Below are 18,300 nucleotides of genomic sequence, written 5' to 3'. Positions count from 1 at the left end.
GTTATGCATTTGCTCCAACTAACCCCGTTATGCATTTGCACCTACAGTATGTTCTGTATACAATATTTCCTGTGTACTTTGTATCTGCAAATGTGTTCTGTATATTTCCAATTAACCCCGTTATGCATTTGCACCTACAGTATAGTGTTCTGTATATTTCCAACTAACCCCGTTATGCATTTGCACCTACAGTATCGTGTTCTGCATATTTCCTGTGCACTTTGTATCTGCAAATGTGCTATGCTGCGATTATCCCATTGTCTCCCCTCTACTCCTCCCTGATACTGGGGTTGACTCTAAGTCATGTTGTGCATTGGGGATGTGGACGTGTTTGTGTCTGTGTGTGTATGTGTGTCCTCTACTCCTCACTGACACTGGGGTTGACTCTAAGTCATGTTGTGCATTGGGGATGTGGACGTGTTTGTGTATGTGTGTCCTCTACTCCACTAACCCCGTTATGCATTTGCTCCAATTAACCCTGTTATGCATTTGCTCCAATTAACCCCGTTATGCATTTGCACCTACAGTATAGTGTTCTGTATATTTCCAACTAACCCCGTTATGCATTTGCTCCAATTAACCCTGTTATGCATTTGCACCAACAGTATAGTATTCTGTATATATCCTGTGTACTTTGCATCTGCAAATGTGCTATGCTGCGATTATCCCATTGTGTCCTGGAGACACATGTACGCTGCATTCAGAATTTTGAGATTTGAGCTGTTTTATTAAAAATGTGGGTAAATTAGAGCTGAATGAACACATTTTAAGGCAGAACGAGGGGCAGCTTATTTAAGATTTAATAGGCAGAGGGCACCCTTTCCCAAAAAGGGCTTAGGCTAAAATGGATTATATCATCAGATGTACGTTGCTTTGTACAAAAGTGTCTGCCAAATGTAATGTTGCTTTCTTGTTGCCAAATGTAATGTTGCTTTCTTGTTGCCAAATGTAACTTAATGTTGCTGTCTTGTTGCCAAATGTAATATTGCTTTCTTGTTGCCAAATGTAATATTGCTTTCTTGTTGCCAAATGTAATATTGCTTTCTTGTTGCCAAATGTGATATTGCTTTCTTGTTGCCAAATATGTAATATTGCTTTCTTGTTGCCAAATATGTAATATTGCTTTCTTGTTGCCAAATGTAATATTGCTTTCTTGTTGCCAAATGTAATATTGCTTTCTTGTTGCCAAATACAATATTGCTTTCTTGTTGCCAAATACAATATTGCTTTCTTGTTGCCAAATACAATATTGCTTTCTTGTTGCCAAATACAATATTGCTTTCTTGTTGCCAAATACAATATTGCTTTCTTGTTGCCAAATACAATATTGCTTTCTTGTTGCCAAATACAATATTACTTTCTTGTTGCCAAATGTAATGTTGCTTCCATGTTGTGGTCCATGTGGTTTTGTTTGCTTTCTTGTTTTTATGTTTGCTTAAAAAAAGAAAAAGAAAAAAGTTAATCTTAAAAACTTTGGAATAAGTGGTGTAACAGCAATGTAAGACAATGTGCTAGTGTTGTACTCATGCCATAAATACGTAATGTGCTAGTGTTGTACTCATGCCATAAATACGTACACTTCTACTTTCACTTTTGACACCTCTATACTCATGCCATAATGTAGTATTATTTGCAGGCTTTGCACTTCTGTGTGATCATGTTCAAAGTAATTGTGAGTATCTAAAAGTGTGTGATCAGCTCAGTCAGAATTTTGAGATTTGAGCTGTTTTATTAAAAATGTGGGCAAATTAGAGCTGATTGAACACATTTTTTAGGCAGAACGAGGGGCAGCTTATTTAAGATTTAATAGGCAGAGGGCACCCTTTCCCAAAAAGGGCTTAGGCTAAAATGGATTATATCATCAGATGTACGTTGCTTTGTACAAAAGTGTCTGCCAAATGTAATGTTGCTTTCTTGTTGCCAAATGTAATGTTGCTTTCTTGTTGCCAAATGTAACTTAATGTTGCTGTCTTGTTGCCAAATGTAATATTGCTTTCTTGTTGCCAAATGTAATATTGCTTTCTTGTTGCCAAATGTAATATTGCTTTCTTGTTGCCAAATGTGATATTGCTTTCTTGTTGCCAAATATGTAATATTGCTTTCTTGTTGCCAAATATGTAATATTGCTTTCTTGTTGCCAAATGTAATATTGCTTTCTTGTTGCCAAATGTAATATTGCTTTCTTGTTGCCAAATACAATATTGCTTTCTTGTTGCCAAATGTAATATTGCTTTCTTGTTGCCAAATACAATATTGCTTTCTTGTTGCCAAATGTAATATTGCTTTATTGTTGCCAAATGTAATATTGCTGTCTTGTTGCCAAATACAATATTGCTTTCTTGTTGCCAAATACAATATTGCTTTCTTGTTGCCAAATGTAATATTGCTTCATGTTGTGGTCCATGTGGTTTTGTTTGTTTTCTTGTTTTTGTGTTTGCTTAAAAAAAGAAAAAGAAAAAAAGTTAATCTTAAAAACTTTGGAATAAGTGGTGTAACAGCAATGTAAGACAATGTGCTAGTGTTGTACTCATGCCATAAATACGCAATGTGCTAGAGTTGTACTCATGCCATAAATACGTACACTTCTACTTTTACTGTTGACACCTCTGTACTCATGTCATATTGCAGTATTATTTGCAGGTTTTGCAGGTCTGTGTGATCATGTTCAAAGTAATTGTGAGTATCTGAAAGTGTGTGATCAGCTCAGACATTAGCAGTAGGACTGACATAGCCACACAAACAAGTGTGTGAGACGTAGTGACCATGAGTTGTTCAGGACCTCGTGTGATGATGTCTGTCTGTCTGTTCCAGGGGTGTAGCTGGAGATGGAGGTTCCCCTAGAGGGGGGGGTGCAGGGCAGCCCTGGAGAAGGATCCAGTCCAGAAGAAGACAGCCATGGACATGTGGGGTAAGACCATCACTACTGCTACTACCACTATTACTATTACTACTACTACTACTACTACTACTACAACTGCTGCTACTACTACTACTGATGCTGCTACTGCTACTACTAACAATAATACAAATAATCAATACATTTTATTTTATTTTTATTTCATTTTGGAATTATGCAGAAAATTGTTTATTTCTCAGTGTTCATGAAACGATCATATTCATGAATGGACAGCCTACTGCACATTTTTAAAATAATTAACAACTACATGCTGAACCATGAATGAGCATGTGAGTTTCACATTTCACACTACATAAGCTCGTGCACACACACACACACACACACACACACACACACACACACACACACACACACACACACACACACACACACACACACACACACACACACACACACACACACACACACACACACACACACACACATTGCCATATCTGACCTGTGAGGGCCCCTAGGCTGCAGTCATATCTTGCCTGTGGAGGCCCCTAGGCTGCAGCCATATCTTCCCTGGGGGGGCCCTAGGCTGCAGCCATATCTAGCCTGTGGGGGCCCCTATGCTGCAGCCATATCTAACCTGAGGGGGGCATAGGCCGCAGCCATATCTAACCTGTGGGGGCCCTAGGCTGCAGCCATATCTGTGGGACCCCAAGGCTGCAGCCATTTCTAGCCTGTGGGGGCCCCTTGTCAGGTTGGGGCCCTAGGCTACAGCCATATCTAATCTGTTGGGGCCCTATTGATTGCTGTTTCCTTGCTTTATTCACTCAGCAGCATTTGATGAGAAAAGACAAGTTTGCTAAGTGCCAGGTGCAGAGTTGAATTTAGGACACATCATCAGAAGAATTCCTCCTGCTCATATTATGATAGCAGTGAATTAGAAAGGTTTGGATTTGCGTCGCAAGACCACTGATTTTCTACACGCAAAAAACATTATTTTAGCTTTTGTGCAAAACTGTGTTAGAGACTACAACGTGCGCCTCGCATTTTGACGTGAACCGAGGCACTGTCAACCCAACCACTGCTCCGCGGCTGAAGTGGCTGCACGTCAGACATGCGACTTCTGTTGTGTAATCCAAACTTTTTTTTGCTACTGGTTGAATTTAAACCAAACATTTCTTACTCCCCGTCTCTGCTTAAACCACGTAACTGCCTTGAACATGCCTCTACCTAGAACGGTTGGAAATGCTCAGTTGATTGTTTCCAGACAAAGTGGGTGGAGTTTCCCGCTGTGGAGGGAACGGAATCCTCATACACAAGCTCCTGGCCCTAGTGTGTGTAGCTGAGCCAAAGGTGTTGTGTCACCGATAGGGTGGAGCCTGGGTAGCGATAGGGCCCCGCAGAAAAATAGAAAATCAGGATAAAATGACATAAACAGTGTCATAATCCCAAACTATTAATTACGTCTGCCAACTATAGAGAGGAGTATTAATAAGAGATCACATTTTCATTACTGCATCTGCTATTCAGCAAATTTGTCATCTATTTTGTGGGGGGCCCTAGGCTGCAGCCATATCTAGCCTGTGGGGCCCTAGGCTGTAGCCATATCTAGCCTGTGGGGGCCCTTGGCTGTAGCCATATCTAGCCGGTGGGGGGCCCTAGGTTGCAGCCATATCTAGCTTGTGGGGGCCCCTAGGCTGCAGCCATATCTGTGGGGGCCCCTAGGTTGCAGCATATCTCACCTGTAGGGGCCCCTAGGCTGCAGTCATATGTAGCCTGTGGGGGCCCTATAATAATCTGTTTGTGTGTGTGTTTGTGTGTGTGTGTGTGTGTATGTGTGTGCCTGTGTGTGTGCGTGTGTGTGTGTGTGTGTGTGTGTGTGTGTGTGTTCTAGTCCGATGCAGCATAAGAGATCATCTTCTCCAGTGCCGAGCTGTGTATCCTTGAAGAGTGACCGGTCCATGTTTGAGCCTCCGGACTTCAGAGCTGATGTTCCTGCTGGTCAGAGGTGTGTGTCAAATACAGGCTACATTGGCTTCTAAATCAGTCCACTATGCACAAATTACTTGTCTTTTTCTGACACACTTTTTACACACTATGTCAGTTGGTCAGACGGAAATCGTTTTTTCTATAGGCTCTTTTCCACTGCCCGTTTAGCCTTGTCTACCCGCCCGGTACAGCTCGACATTACAACTCGGCCTTTAGTTTGCTCTTTAGTTTGACACTACAATATTACTTTGATATTAAAATAAAAGACAGAAATCAACATTGCAGTATCCAAATATGATGTCACTGAAACTATTTATAGCCTACTTCGATAGATGAAATATCTGTTGGCCTTAAGTCAACTAGCCTACGTAAAGTAATGCTATGTGACAACGCCAAAAGCGTAACTCTAACCATAGTAAAAACAGGATAAATCTCAGCACACTGGTCGTCTTTGCTGGTAGTTTATACTGCATGGTGCAGTCAAGGACAAGTGGAAATCATTGGATCCTACTATACCATTTAGTCCACTCTACAGTTTTAATGCCATGTTTTGAATAATATCTGATTAGTTTCTCTCTGTGTGTGTGTGTGTGTGTGTGTGTGTGTGTGTGTGTGTGTGTGTGTGTGTGTGTGTGTGTGTGTGTGTGTGTGTGTGTGTGTGTGTGTGTGTGTGTGTGTGTGTGTGTGTGTGTGTGTGTGTGTGTGCTAGTCCAATGCAGTATAAGATACCATCCTCTCCTGTGCCGAGCTGTGTATCCATGAAGAGTGACCGGTCCATGCATCACCCTCTTCACTTCAGAGCTGATGTTCCTGCTGGTCAGAGGTGTGTATCAGATGCATTGGCTTCTAACACCATTCAGGATGCAGCAATTACATCTCATTCATACTCATGTCTACTATTACTACTATGTCATGATTTCAGCACTACACATCATTTGGAAACAAGCAATTATAATTTATTTATTATTATTATTATTTTTAATTAACAGCGAAATATTTCTCAGTTGTTTAATTTGCTGTGTCAGGTTTGTTAGAATGCGGACTTGTTTTTAGGGGTTTTTTGCGCAAAACTTACCATATTTCTGTTGTTCCACTTGTAATTAAGAGCAAAATGTGTTTTGTCACAAATGCATTCTGATGGTTGTGTGTGTGTGTGTGTGTGTGTGTGTGTGTGTGTGTGTGTTTGTACGTGTGTGTGTGTGTGTGTGTGTGTGTGTGTGTGTGTTTGTACGTGTGTGTGTGTGTGTGTGTGTGTGTGTGTGTGTGTGTGTGTGTGTGTGTGTGTGTCTTTGTGTCTGTCTGTGTCTGTGTGTTTGTACGTGCGTTCTTGCACATGCGTATACTGTATGTGCGTGTGCGTTCTCCAGTCCCATGCAACATAAGAGATCATCTTCTCCAGTGCCGAGCTGCATGTCCATGAAGAGTGACCGGTCCATGTTTGAGCCTGGGAACTTCAGAGGAGATGTTCCTGCTGGTCAGAGGTGTGTGTCAAATACAGGCTACATTGGCTTCCAACACTGTCCAGTATGCACAAATTACTTGTCTTTTTTATGTGACTGTATAACACACTATGTTAGTTGGTCAGACGGAAATCAGTTTTCTGTAGGCTCTTTTCCACTGCCCGTTGTCTACCTGCCCAGTACAGCTCGACATCACAACTCTGCCTTTACTTTGCTCTTTAGTTTGACACTATTACTTTGATATTAAAATCGAAGGCAGAAATCAACATTGTAGTATCCAAATATGATGTCGCTGAAACTATTTATAGCCTACTTTGATAGATGAAATACCTGTTGGCCTTAACCCTATCCAGACCGGGCTTTTTTGGCATTCCTGGGACCGGGGGGGGGGCTCTTTTGACCCCCCTCTCATAACTTAGGAACCGAATGCCGTATGACCACCAAACTTGGAGGAGATGATCTTCAGCCAAAAATCTCTGATTGACATCAGTTTGGTGTCATTATTGGGTATTATGACGTCATTATGACGTCATTTCCTGATTTTATTGCCCAAAATGTCACCTTAAATTATTTTCCATCTAACTTGGGTAATGCACATGAATTTTAGTTATTATGTGCATCAGACCATTTCAAATGTTCACAAGGGTTTCTGATGCTAATGAAAATATAAAAAACCATGAAAAATTACGTGACAAAATCACGTCGTAGATATGGCAAAACATTGCCGCAAGCAGTTAGCCATCAACAACAGTGTACATTATTACTAAATTTACAGGGCATGATCTACATAAGACACACAAGCACTGAGAAATAAAAAGAAGAAATAAAATTGGAGTGAAATGTGCATTGGTAAAGATAGTAGCTATTGGATTTTAAATGCGATGACGTCATCAATTTAGCATAAATTAGCATGAATTAGCATAAAATGCTAACTTTTAATGATAATTAATTAAGCTAATATTATATTTGGTAAAGTTATGCTAATGTAATGGAATAACTATACCATAAGTAGTATGCAATAAGGAGGGTACACTGATGAGACTTAGATCAGTGATTTTGGGTCAGGCGTACCTGTCAGAAAACCGTTGCCATGGCAACAACAAAAATGATACACCTAATCTTTTGGTATCACACTGTAGCCAACTTCATTTTAGGAAAAGTCATCAAGTTTCGTAGTCATAGCTTAAGTCATTCAGGAGTTATACGACATCAAAGTTGGTGCGGGCACTTTTAGCCCCCCCCCCGGTCTGGATAGGGTTAAGTCAACTAGCCAACGTAAAGTAATGCTACGTGACAACGGCAAAAGCTGGTACTTTATACTGCATGGTGCAGTCAATGACAAGTGGAAATCAGTGGATCCTACTATACGTTTATTGGACTTCTTTGATGATCAGGTAACATGGAGTCCATTCTACAGTTTTAATGTCATGTTTTGAACAATATCTGATTAGTGTGTGTGTGTGTGTGTGTGTGTGTGTGTGTGTGTGTGTGTGTGTGTGTTCTAGTCCGATGCAGCATAAGAGACCATCCTCTCCTGTGCCGAGCTGTGTATCCATGAAGAGTGACCGGTCCATGGATCACCCTTGGAACTTCAGAGCTGATGTTCCTGCTGGTCAGAGGTGTGCATCAGATGCATTGGCTTCTAACACCATTCAGGATGCAGATATTACATCTCATTCGTCCTCTAGTTACCTCCGCCAGGAGGTTATGTGATCGCCCGATTTGTTTGTTTGTTTGTTCGTGTGTTCGCACCTGGCCTCTTGCGCCACGTCACAATGGCAAAGTCATCAGACCGAATTAGAGCCCTTATAAAGGCTGGACAGGGTGTGATGACGTAATTTCCCAGCGAGTATAGAACGTCCTGCTGCACCTGTCAGAGTGTCATAAGCAACAAGATGCACGAGGTGAAATCAGCACTGATCACCAACTATGTTTGGCGGGCAGCTTCTCCTGAGCTCTGGCTCACTGTCGAATATGCCACGGGTGTCCTGTAATGCTACGTGACAACGCCAAAAGCTGGTAGTTTATATCATGATTTCAGCACTATGTATCAAATACATAACCTGACTCTCGCGCAGATGGATTGTCATCCATCTGGAATTTTGGTAGTAACCTTGCTGTTCTAGCTCGAACGTGATTGGAGAAATTAGGTAAGAGTGACGTACTACTTCAACCAATCACATTGAAACGGGCCGTGACGTAGTTTTCAGCGACGCGAGATAGAAGCCACAACAGAGCAGTTAGCATGTTGACAGTAGTCCCAGCCCAGCTAGCATGTGTATAGTGGATCATTGTTGGCGTTTGAACGGCAAGCCGCCTGTGGTATGCCACCTGTGTCCGACATCGGACCACTGACGGTTACAAAACACACAAGGCATCGGTGGATTTTGGTTGGCAATCCGACATAGTGCACGAGTACTCTGCAGGGTCCAAACAGCGGCATGCTACCTGACAATCCACCTACGTGAGAGCCAGGTTACATGCTACCAGCCCCTAGCACCAAGGAGGACGGCTACTCATTTGGTGCCAGCATCGTTTGCATCAGATAAATCACAACAAAGATATGGTAAGTTAGATGTCTTGAAATGGCTATATTTTCTTTTAGTGAACACATCACGGGCATGGGTTTGTCCGTTTCTGACGGGGTGATAAATATTGCAGACAAAATGGACGTCTGCTTGCCTGCACAACCAATGTGACATATATTGATGAATAAAACTTAATCAAGTATGTGTATTTCGCTGAAAATGATTGACCAGCGATAAAATGTTATTCAGACAAAATTGCCAGCCATATGAAAACAATGCAGCCTCAACAGCATGCAGTTGCTACTAGCATTATTGGTTGTGTTCTGGTCACCGTTAGGCATGCCAATTTACCTATGATAATACAGTAAATCGTTTACAGTCCCATACGTTTTGTATATCCTACCATGAGAGAAATATACACCAGGATTGCATTAACTACTCCCGGTGTGCACGATTAACTTCGGGTCTGATTAACTTGGATGGCATAAAGAGCTGTTCACGTCAGACTAGACAGGATGGGGCGTCTTAAGTTCTATTATACACTTTGGAAACTGCATTACGGTTCGACGAGAGGACCATGCCGTCGCACTTTTGCCGTTGTTATTGTGCGCGATTGTATTCTCAAACACTTCAGCTGTGGTCAATTCAAATAGTCGATTCGTGAGTGTGCTAAGCACTTCGATAAGTTGTAGGTGACCATCCCTAGTTGAATGTTCGGACGACCCAAAGTTAATCGTGCTCAACGTCATAAGCTGGGACACACACACACACACACACACACACACACACACACACACACACACACACACAGTGTCATTGTTAATTGATCAATGGTGATGTCTTTTCTCTCTCTCGCTCTCTCCATTATTAGGTGACCCAAGACCCACGGTTATATAAGGTATGTCTGATTTATTACATCCATTGCTAGGTCAAAGGCAAAGAGTACATTACTGAAGCAAGCAAAGCCGTATTGTTAAGGGGTGTAAAACCCATTTGTGTAAACAATTAGTTTTTTTCATCAGGGTGGGGATGTGAAATGACTGAGAACCTATTATCAAGGTAAATAGGACCCTTGCTGACCTCACCTGTACCTGTGGCCTCGGAAGGTATCCAATGTTACAGGTTTGAATTCTTAGTAAGAGTAACTGAAAAGTATATGTGCTGTCCTGCACCACTATCCACCTAAACCTACATTAATTTCTCAAGAGACTGTACTCCTCATATTACAGTTGACAGACGCTTTTGATCAAAGTGATGTACAAGGGCAGTAATGCAACATGTGGGTGGAAAATACTCTGTACACAGAGTAAGTAGCATACCCTGTTGTTAATGAACTTTAAGTCACCTAGAAATATTTTAAAATGTGTTGCAATCAATTCCCGTGTTGTTTTTGTTCAAAACCTTGTATGTAGCCACAATTGTCACACATAACCTTCTGAAATGTTTGTCTAATATACTTCTATACTTCCTTTGTCTGTGTCTGACGCCAGGAGGTGTATGAAGAAACGACAGCATAGAGGACCCAGCACATCCCCTCACAGATTCCATGCCTTTCAAAATATTAGAACAAGATTTCAAGGCATTTTCCTTAAAGAACTTGCAACATTTCAGGAGTGCGTCACCATTTGGGTTTTCATTTTGTACAATACATCACCTAACACCAAGAACGCTACATTTTGTAAGCTATGTTTCTTGCATTGCCAGTAACCAATATTTAAAAGAAAAAAATGTGTATATATAAATTGATATCTTATGTCATTATTTACACTTTCATTACTGTACATTGAAAACAATTAGACAGTGTTTTCTTTTCACAATAAAATTGTATTTACATATGTTCCAATTACTTGTGTACACCATTATTTACACCATTTGTTCAATATTCGGTTCGATATTGTGACAAGATTCCACTTCTTTGTTCCTAATGGATGATGGTTAGATTCTGAACTAATGCTGTGTTACATGTTCCATTATGTCTATGAATCTGTCATTAGGGAGAGTCAGTCACAAAAAGCCTCGCTCACAACCAGTAGCATGAAGTACCTTAAAACCATAGGTTGTTTTGTAACTGATGTCAAATGTAAGGACTGTTGTTGACTGCTGCCTCATTAGGCTTTGTCCCAAACCCAGAGCAGACAGTCTCGTTAATGAAAGTGGCACATCTGGTATTTAAGTACACATGTTCTGTACAGCTGTCAGCAGACCATGATAACATTTCCAACTCTTCAGTAATGTCTAGATCTTGGTGGAGTAGTGTAGTGTAGATTCTATACACATGTGGTTGTACAGGCGCATTTTGAAACAGGCTCAACACAGAAGACCAAAGAAATGGAATTGTGGTAGGTGCAACACGTATGACCTGGCTGGCTCCAAACTTGTGGTGCGCATGCTCTGTGCCAGCCATTACTGAACTCACTGTCTTGTCTACCAAGAGTGTTCATTTGATGGTTTACAACAGTACAAGTGAGGGAAGAGCCTAATTCAATTTCCACTGTACATGTGTAGCAGCTGGATGACCCGGTCTGTGATGACAATCCCAGCAGACGCTGCCAACTCCATGACTTGCCTACCTGAAAACAACACACAATGTTAAAATAGAATCGGCAAACAAGGCAACTGTAATTCTAAATACTCTATAGGCCTAGTATCTGCATTTTAATTCATACCTATTTAAGGCTAAGACCTGAACAGCAGTAGGCTACTATTACTTAGTTTTAAATTTACTGCTGACCGAAAGGGAGACTTGGGGTTGCCAGTAGCTGGTGAGTGACAGGCCTCACCCTGTTTTTATTCCAGTACCCTCTTGTGTAAATTCTGTTTCCACACGAAGTAGGTCTCTTAACCATGCAAAATCTGTGATTACTTTAGTCTTTACCATCGAAACAGGTTAACAACTAGGGCAGAAAGTGAAAAGGGGAAGCCCACAGACCTATACCAATATGTATAGGTCTGTGGGGAAGCCATCCTGGTGAGTTTGAAGTCAGAATGTCGTCGTGAAATAAACATTCCATCTCTCACATGCTGACGTTTTGGGACATGCTGCATTGGCAGCGATCACGGGGATAGTACATTTAATTTAACACGAACTTTATAGCATAAACAAATTTGTCTGAATGCGACATCTTGGCATACTATTATGATCAACAGCACTCAGTCACCATAGCATGCGAGGTCTGGAAATGAGGCTTGTACAATATTGAATTACCGGCACTATGGGGGCATTCACAGTTGTAGCCTACCATGTCAGTCATTGTTTCACACACATCAAAAACACGTTAGAAACAACCAAGAGGTTTTCACTCACCATTTATATGTGGCATGGACCTCTCGACTAAAATCCCCACTTAAAGTTGGTCTTGTAAACAGTTGAAGACTGCGCTCTGCTCACTCGCTGCGCTCTGCTCATTCTCCTTCAGTGGATCATTGGAAGAAGAGCGAGAACGTTCTTGCCACCAACTAATTCCTTGTTTTCTGTTCCTCTCTCAAAGAATGAATGTTTGGTAGTTTTGATAACACTTGAAATCGCGGAGTTCATACAGTATGCAGGCCGCCGTTGTTGTGCTAGCCACACTGACTGAGGGGTGTGCTAGTAGCACTACAGTGATGTCGCGCAAGATGCTACGTCATACCCGTCAACGCCTCACTCCACGATGATTGACATTGACATTGTCCAATGGTCGGGGCACGTTTATTTTCTACTCGAGGACTTCGGGCTCGACAAGGCTGAACCAGACCCCTGTGCGAGCTCACGAAGTGTAACGAAGATGCACGAAGCACTAGGGGTCTCACGAGAGCCAGGCTATCAAATACAGGCATCATTTGGCAACAAGCAATTCACCTTTCGCAAAAGCCACGCCCCCTAGTTATTGTTGCTACGTCCGTCAAAACCTTAGAACCAGGCACACGTTTTGGCTGCGTTTCATAGGCAATGCGTGTACACTTATTGTATACACACGCTGATTACTAGAAGCTATATTCAATTGTGAAGTACAACAACTTGATGATGGCGATGTAATGTCTGTAACCAGGACATTTTGATAGTGCTTGGTGTTAACTGGGACATTTGCAGGGGTCCGTCAAGACCTTTGACGGGCTTTGGGCACACTGCGCAGCTCTTGGCCAGTCACTTTAATGGTTTTAGTTGACAATTCATTTCTTCATAACAAGGTGAAACAAGCGCAGCCCAGTGGTGTAGTCTACTTTTTATGGTGGGTATACTGTATATTTGAGCATTTTTTAAGTGGGTATGCTGTATTAATTTGTGCTATTCAAAACAATGGATCAATCAAATTTAAGTGGGTATACTGAAATCCCTGAAATTTAGAAGTGGACATACTCCGTATACCCGCTTTCTACGTAGACTACACCACTAGCGCAGCCCCATTTCAGTGTTACTTTTTTTTTTGCTGTCACACGCGATGCATAGACTACACACAGACACGCACCGGAAAGGAGAGAGGGTGGGGGCTGCTCCGTGGGCTGTGTATTTGGCGCATATGACAACAAATATAAACGCAACTAGTAGTTTCCCAATAAAATTTGAATCATAATGTCGTGAATTAGGGCTGCACAATTAATCGAAAATAATCGAAAATCGTGATAAATTGTGATGCGATCTGGGAAAACCCGTCGGATGTCGCGCTGGCTGTTTCTCAGGAAACAGCGAAAATAGGTCGAGAAGCAATGTTTTCCTGAAATCGGTTTTTCATTAAATTATTGTTGTTTAACATCATGTCTATCATCTCTGAAAATATTTTGTCTGAAATCGCTGTTTTAATGTGTTAAAATGAAGATTGAAATGGCCCGATGTGTGGTGAGAAGGGAGGCAGCCGTGAGCAGTCTGCCTGCGCAGCCAACGTGCTGACTACGCTTGTAGCGCAGGGGCGCGCGAGGTTGAGGGAAAAACATCAGAGCTTGTAGACTTGAAGGCTCAGAATTTACACATGTGTAGGCCTATTCACTGACTCATTGTCAGCGCATCTGAGCAGTTGAAAACGCCTTCTGTCTCGATGAAGCAGAGTTTTCCCTCAAGTTATAGCCTAGGTCCAAAGAAAGAAGGAACAATGAATAGCCTACAAACAGTAGGCGACACCTCTCCGTGGATCGGAGGCCGTCGAGCCCTGTGCTTATCAACTCCAGTCTATGTGCCTCTTGCAGTTTATACAACTGCAATTAGGCTACTAAACGGCACTGGAATGTAGATTTCATTTTTTTTATTGGATAGCTCACATGCAAACCTTAAACTAAAGCGCCCGTGTGATTTATCTATTAGGAAAATTTTTAATTTACTGCGCTGTGTCCTACTTATTGTAATAATAAACGGTGCTGAATTGAAAGATGTAGATGTGGTCAAGACAGGGCTTGTTAGGTTTCTGTAATTTAAAGAAGCCTCATCGGATCATCTCAGATGTGGAAGATTAAAATGCTTTTATTTAGAACCGAGCCCAATTAATGTTTTCAGTTAACAAGTCTTCAGCAGTCCGTTTCCAGAGTCAGTCTGAGATACTAGATGACGTTAGTTCATGTCAGTCATTTACCGCGACGCACCGGACAGTATAGAAGAGCGCAATGAAAAATGTTTCTCCTCTCTATTTTTTGTGCTGCCTGCTGCAGAGGGTCAAAAGTGGTCTTGTAGGCCTATTATTCCGAGGCAGCGCATAGCGAAAAGATTCATTCTTTTGCCGCGCTGGTACACACTTTGTCATAATACGCTGTGCTGAATTGAGTGTCGTGGTTTTGGTCAACTGGCTCCATAACACTGTAGAAGCGTCACTGGATCATCTCATATAGGCCTATCTAAAAAAATATAGGCTACCTGTGCATTTATGTCTTGCCTAACTAATGGGTTTGGTAAAGACATCTTCAAGAGTCAATTTTCAAAGTCAAACTGAGATGCACCGGTGACTTTCACCCCAGTCTTTCAAATCACCAAGTCCTTTCAAGCGATGCGCGAGATAGTGAAGAAGATAAGCGCGGAGAAAACATTTTCTCTTCTGTTATGTCTGTGCTGCCTGCGGCAGAGGGTAAAAAACAAAGCGGTCTTCACCGCCCTGTGCAGCCTACTACAAGTATTCCGAGGCATGACGTATGCTATGTTTTTTTCTTTTTTTGCGTGCAGATGGTGTTTTGGAATCGCGCAAAACCATGTTTTACCTCCGAGCAGAGAGCTCATTGCACTTTTCCGAGACACCTGAAAAGGTTTTGCTGATATTTTCGCTTCACACCCTAAACAGTGAAATGGCTGGTCTAATAGGCCTGTCATTCGTTTCTTTACCCGATGGAATGCTTTAGGAACCTATTTAAAAATGGCAAAAGTTGGACAGTAAATTACGAATAGGCTACATGACTACTAACTGGACAGAGGACCTAGTGAAGCATTCCCCTTTCTCTTCTCTTTGAGGATACATGACTATACATGAATCAATAAATAGACAATTTAATTTGAAATGATTCTATAGGCCTACACACAGGCCAGTATGTAGCCTATAGACGACCCACAGTTAGCCAGCATTTTGGGTGTCTCTGGGAGACAAAAAAACAGGCCTATAGTGAAAAGTAATGAAATTACATTCGTTAGCCAGCAGTTTGGGGGTCTGGGAGACAAAAAAACATGGAAGACCCCATAGGCCTATAGTGAAAAGTAATGAAATTACATCCATTCAGCCGATTTGAAATTAACAGGCATGTGGTAGGTAGTGTTTGATGAGTAGCCTTCTGTTTTTTACAATAATAATAATAATAATAATAATAATAATAATATTAATAATAATAATAATAATAATCTGAAAGTCAAAACCAAGTGCAATGTGCTAGCCCTACTCTTGGTGTGTTGCATAAAACAATATTTTTTTTCCAGTGTTTTGTTGTCCTCAGAAGTAGTGCCACTGGATTACAAATTTAAGATTTTGTAGAAAAATAAATGAGATTAATGAATTCTTTAAATTTTGCTTTCATTCAGGTATTCTTTCTGGGACTTATTTTTCTGAGTAGTTATGATTCTCTAATGATTGAAAAAGCAGTATTTAAGCCTGGTGAGGTTTCAAAAGTTAGGCCTATTTGGCAATTTCATCTATAATTCCGTTATATACAAAACAGCTTGTTAATGTATGTCATACCAAATCCAAGAAAAGTAATGGATTTGAGGCAAACTGAGAGCCCCATAAAGTTGCAAATTACCCCATTGGAAATATCCCTTACTATAACTAATCCAATTATGGTGTGGGACTGGGGGCGGAGCCTATTTCTATGATGAGCTACTTTAGTTAGGGTGATGGTTAGGAGGGTGGGGCTGTGCTATGGTCATGGATGAGAGCAAAATTCAACTAGAGATAATACAGAAGGAGGAGACTAATCTTTAAGAGGTACCTTGACCAAAAAACTGTCCTGCCCGTATCTCCCACCATCAGTGAGGCATCCGGAGCATCGTAGCAGGACGCTACACTGCTTCCAAATTGTTTCACTGTTCCAATTTCTAGATAGCTATCTGACAAAGGAACAGCTGAAGTCTTGCCTATATAAACATTAGGTCTATGCTGTATTATAGTTATACAAAGAAATCAATTATTGCACAGCGGGAATCTAGGAACGTTACATTGTGTTGATGTGGATTACAACTATTCTTACAAACTAATAAACGAAAGATGATAATGACAATCAAGCACTGAATGAAAAGCTAACTATAATAATGTCTCCATTGGGGATCAGAGTGTCCCAAGTACTTAGAATGGCTCAATTATGCAGTATCCCAATAACTATAATATTATTAATAATAATTACTATGATCATAATAATTATCCATAATAATGTGCTATCCATGCTGTGTTGAAACAAGGATTTTTTTTGTTTGTTTCCTTAGTTGTTTCTTTGACTCAAACTCAAAACTAAACACATTACGTAAATAAATCAAAGAAAAAATAGTTGCAATACCTACTCTGGCCACAATCCTCCATACTCAACCTCACACTTTCCCAAGTTGCAATACCTTCTCTGGCCACAATCACCTTGCATAGTTGCAATACTCACTGTGGCCACAATCGCCTTGCATAGTTGCAATACTCACTGTGGCCACAATCGCCTTGCATAGTTGCAATACCTCCTCTGGCCACAATCTCCATACCCAACCTTTAGAGTGTTTTTTCTCAGAATTCCTCCAAACGACTAAGTTGACTTTGGGTAAGTATAACATTTGATAGAGACAAGATATGAAAATAACGAAAACACCTTTGGAAAGAGCTTGAAATTGACTTTCAAATGGTAACGATATCTCAAAAATGTAAAATCCCACCATGTGAAGGGTTTTCCCAGATCGCATCACAATTAGTGAAATCGAAGTCAAAATTTTAATTATGCTTTAATCGTGGCAATAGTGACCTACCTTTGAGAGCGTCCTTGAAGCCAGAACATATTGACAGGCTGGTGTTTCTGGCCAAAAATCTGTCCACCTAAGTTTCATGCTATTGCCTTTACATAATTATTATAATTAATTTTATTTTGCTCATCGCGTATGTAATTAATTCTTGGTTATATTTCACCTTGTTATAATTTTTTTTTTTAAATCTGCGAAATTCAATAATCGTGATTAATAATCATGATTACGATTTTGACCAAAATAATCGTGATTATGATTTTTTTCCATAATCGTGCAGCCCTACCGTGAATCCAATACTGTAATGTCATACGTCATACAATATTGTCCTTTAGTCTGAGCGATGCATTGATTATTTGTTTCGGGTATGTTTACTGCCAGCTAAATGCAAAGGGGATACAATCTTGTCCTGGTGTTGGGGGGTGGGGTCAATTACCTGCAATGAGATGAGACCAACTTTTAGCCAAACCAAGTGGGATCACCTGTGCATGTTAAGTCTTAAAATGTGTGTCTCTCTCTTGCTATCATTTGACTCTGAAGAAGGTGTAGCAACACCCAAACGTTGGTAGCGTGTGTGCACAAAATAAAGTCTTGAAAACTAAGCTGCAGTGTGCTCCAGCTTCTCCTTTCCAGTCTGTCCCACTGTGATGCACCTGCAAGCTGAGTGAGGGATGATGCGTAGAGTCCCAAATAACTGGGTGTGACTTGTGGAACTTGAGCATTGCAATGCATTATGGGGATTGTTGTCACAAATCCACAAGCACTAAAATGTCATTTTCTGCCTTTTCTCGGCCAAGAAGGCACCAAATTAAAAATGTATACTACATTTTCCATGGAAAGGTGCAGAACAATATATTATAGTATCATCTGCATACAAGTGAATATCTGCATCTGATAGGTTATCACCAAGATTATTAATATATACAGCTCCAGGCCTTTTTATTAGAATACCATGAAAAAGTTGATTTATTTCCATAATTCCATCAATAATGTTAAACTGTCATGGATTGTAGATTCATGGCCCAGTTTTTTAACTATTCCAATCATTATTTTTTTTTCTTTTTATAAACGTTGGCCTTCCAGCTCCAAAAACCCATGAATTGGGGA

At 40.9% G+C, this 18,300-nt stretch overlaps 1 protein-coding gene across 1 annotated transcript in view; it reads left to right on the top strand.

Moving 5' to 3' along the window:
- Positions 1-18,300, top strand: part of LOC134444519 (NACHT, LRR and PYD domains-containing protein 3-like) — a 163,427-nt gene that overhangs the window by 64,598 nt on the left and 80,529 nt on the right. Inside the window, exons 4-5 of the mRNA XM_063193824.1 lie at positions 6,208-6,321; positions 7,806-7,919. Coding sequence (XP_063049894.1) covers positions 6,208-6,321; positions 7,806-7,919 — 228 coding nt within the window. The remainder of the gene's footprint in view (positions 1-6,207; positions 6,322-7,805; positions 7,920-18,300) is intronic.

Source organism: Engraulis encrasicolus, unplaced genomic scaffold, assembly GCF_034702125.1.
Source record: "Engraulis encrasicolus isolate BLACKSEA-1 unplaced genomic scaffold, IST_EnEncr_1.0 scaffold_58_np1212, whole genome shotgun sequence".
Lineage (NCBI taxonomy): Eukaryota > Metazoa > Chordata > Actinopteri > Clupeiformes > Engraulidae > Engraulis > Engraulis encrasicolus.
The sequence above is the reverse complement of the archived record's forward strand: the minus strand, read 5'-3'. Positions and strand labels throughout refer to the sequence as shown.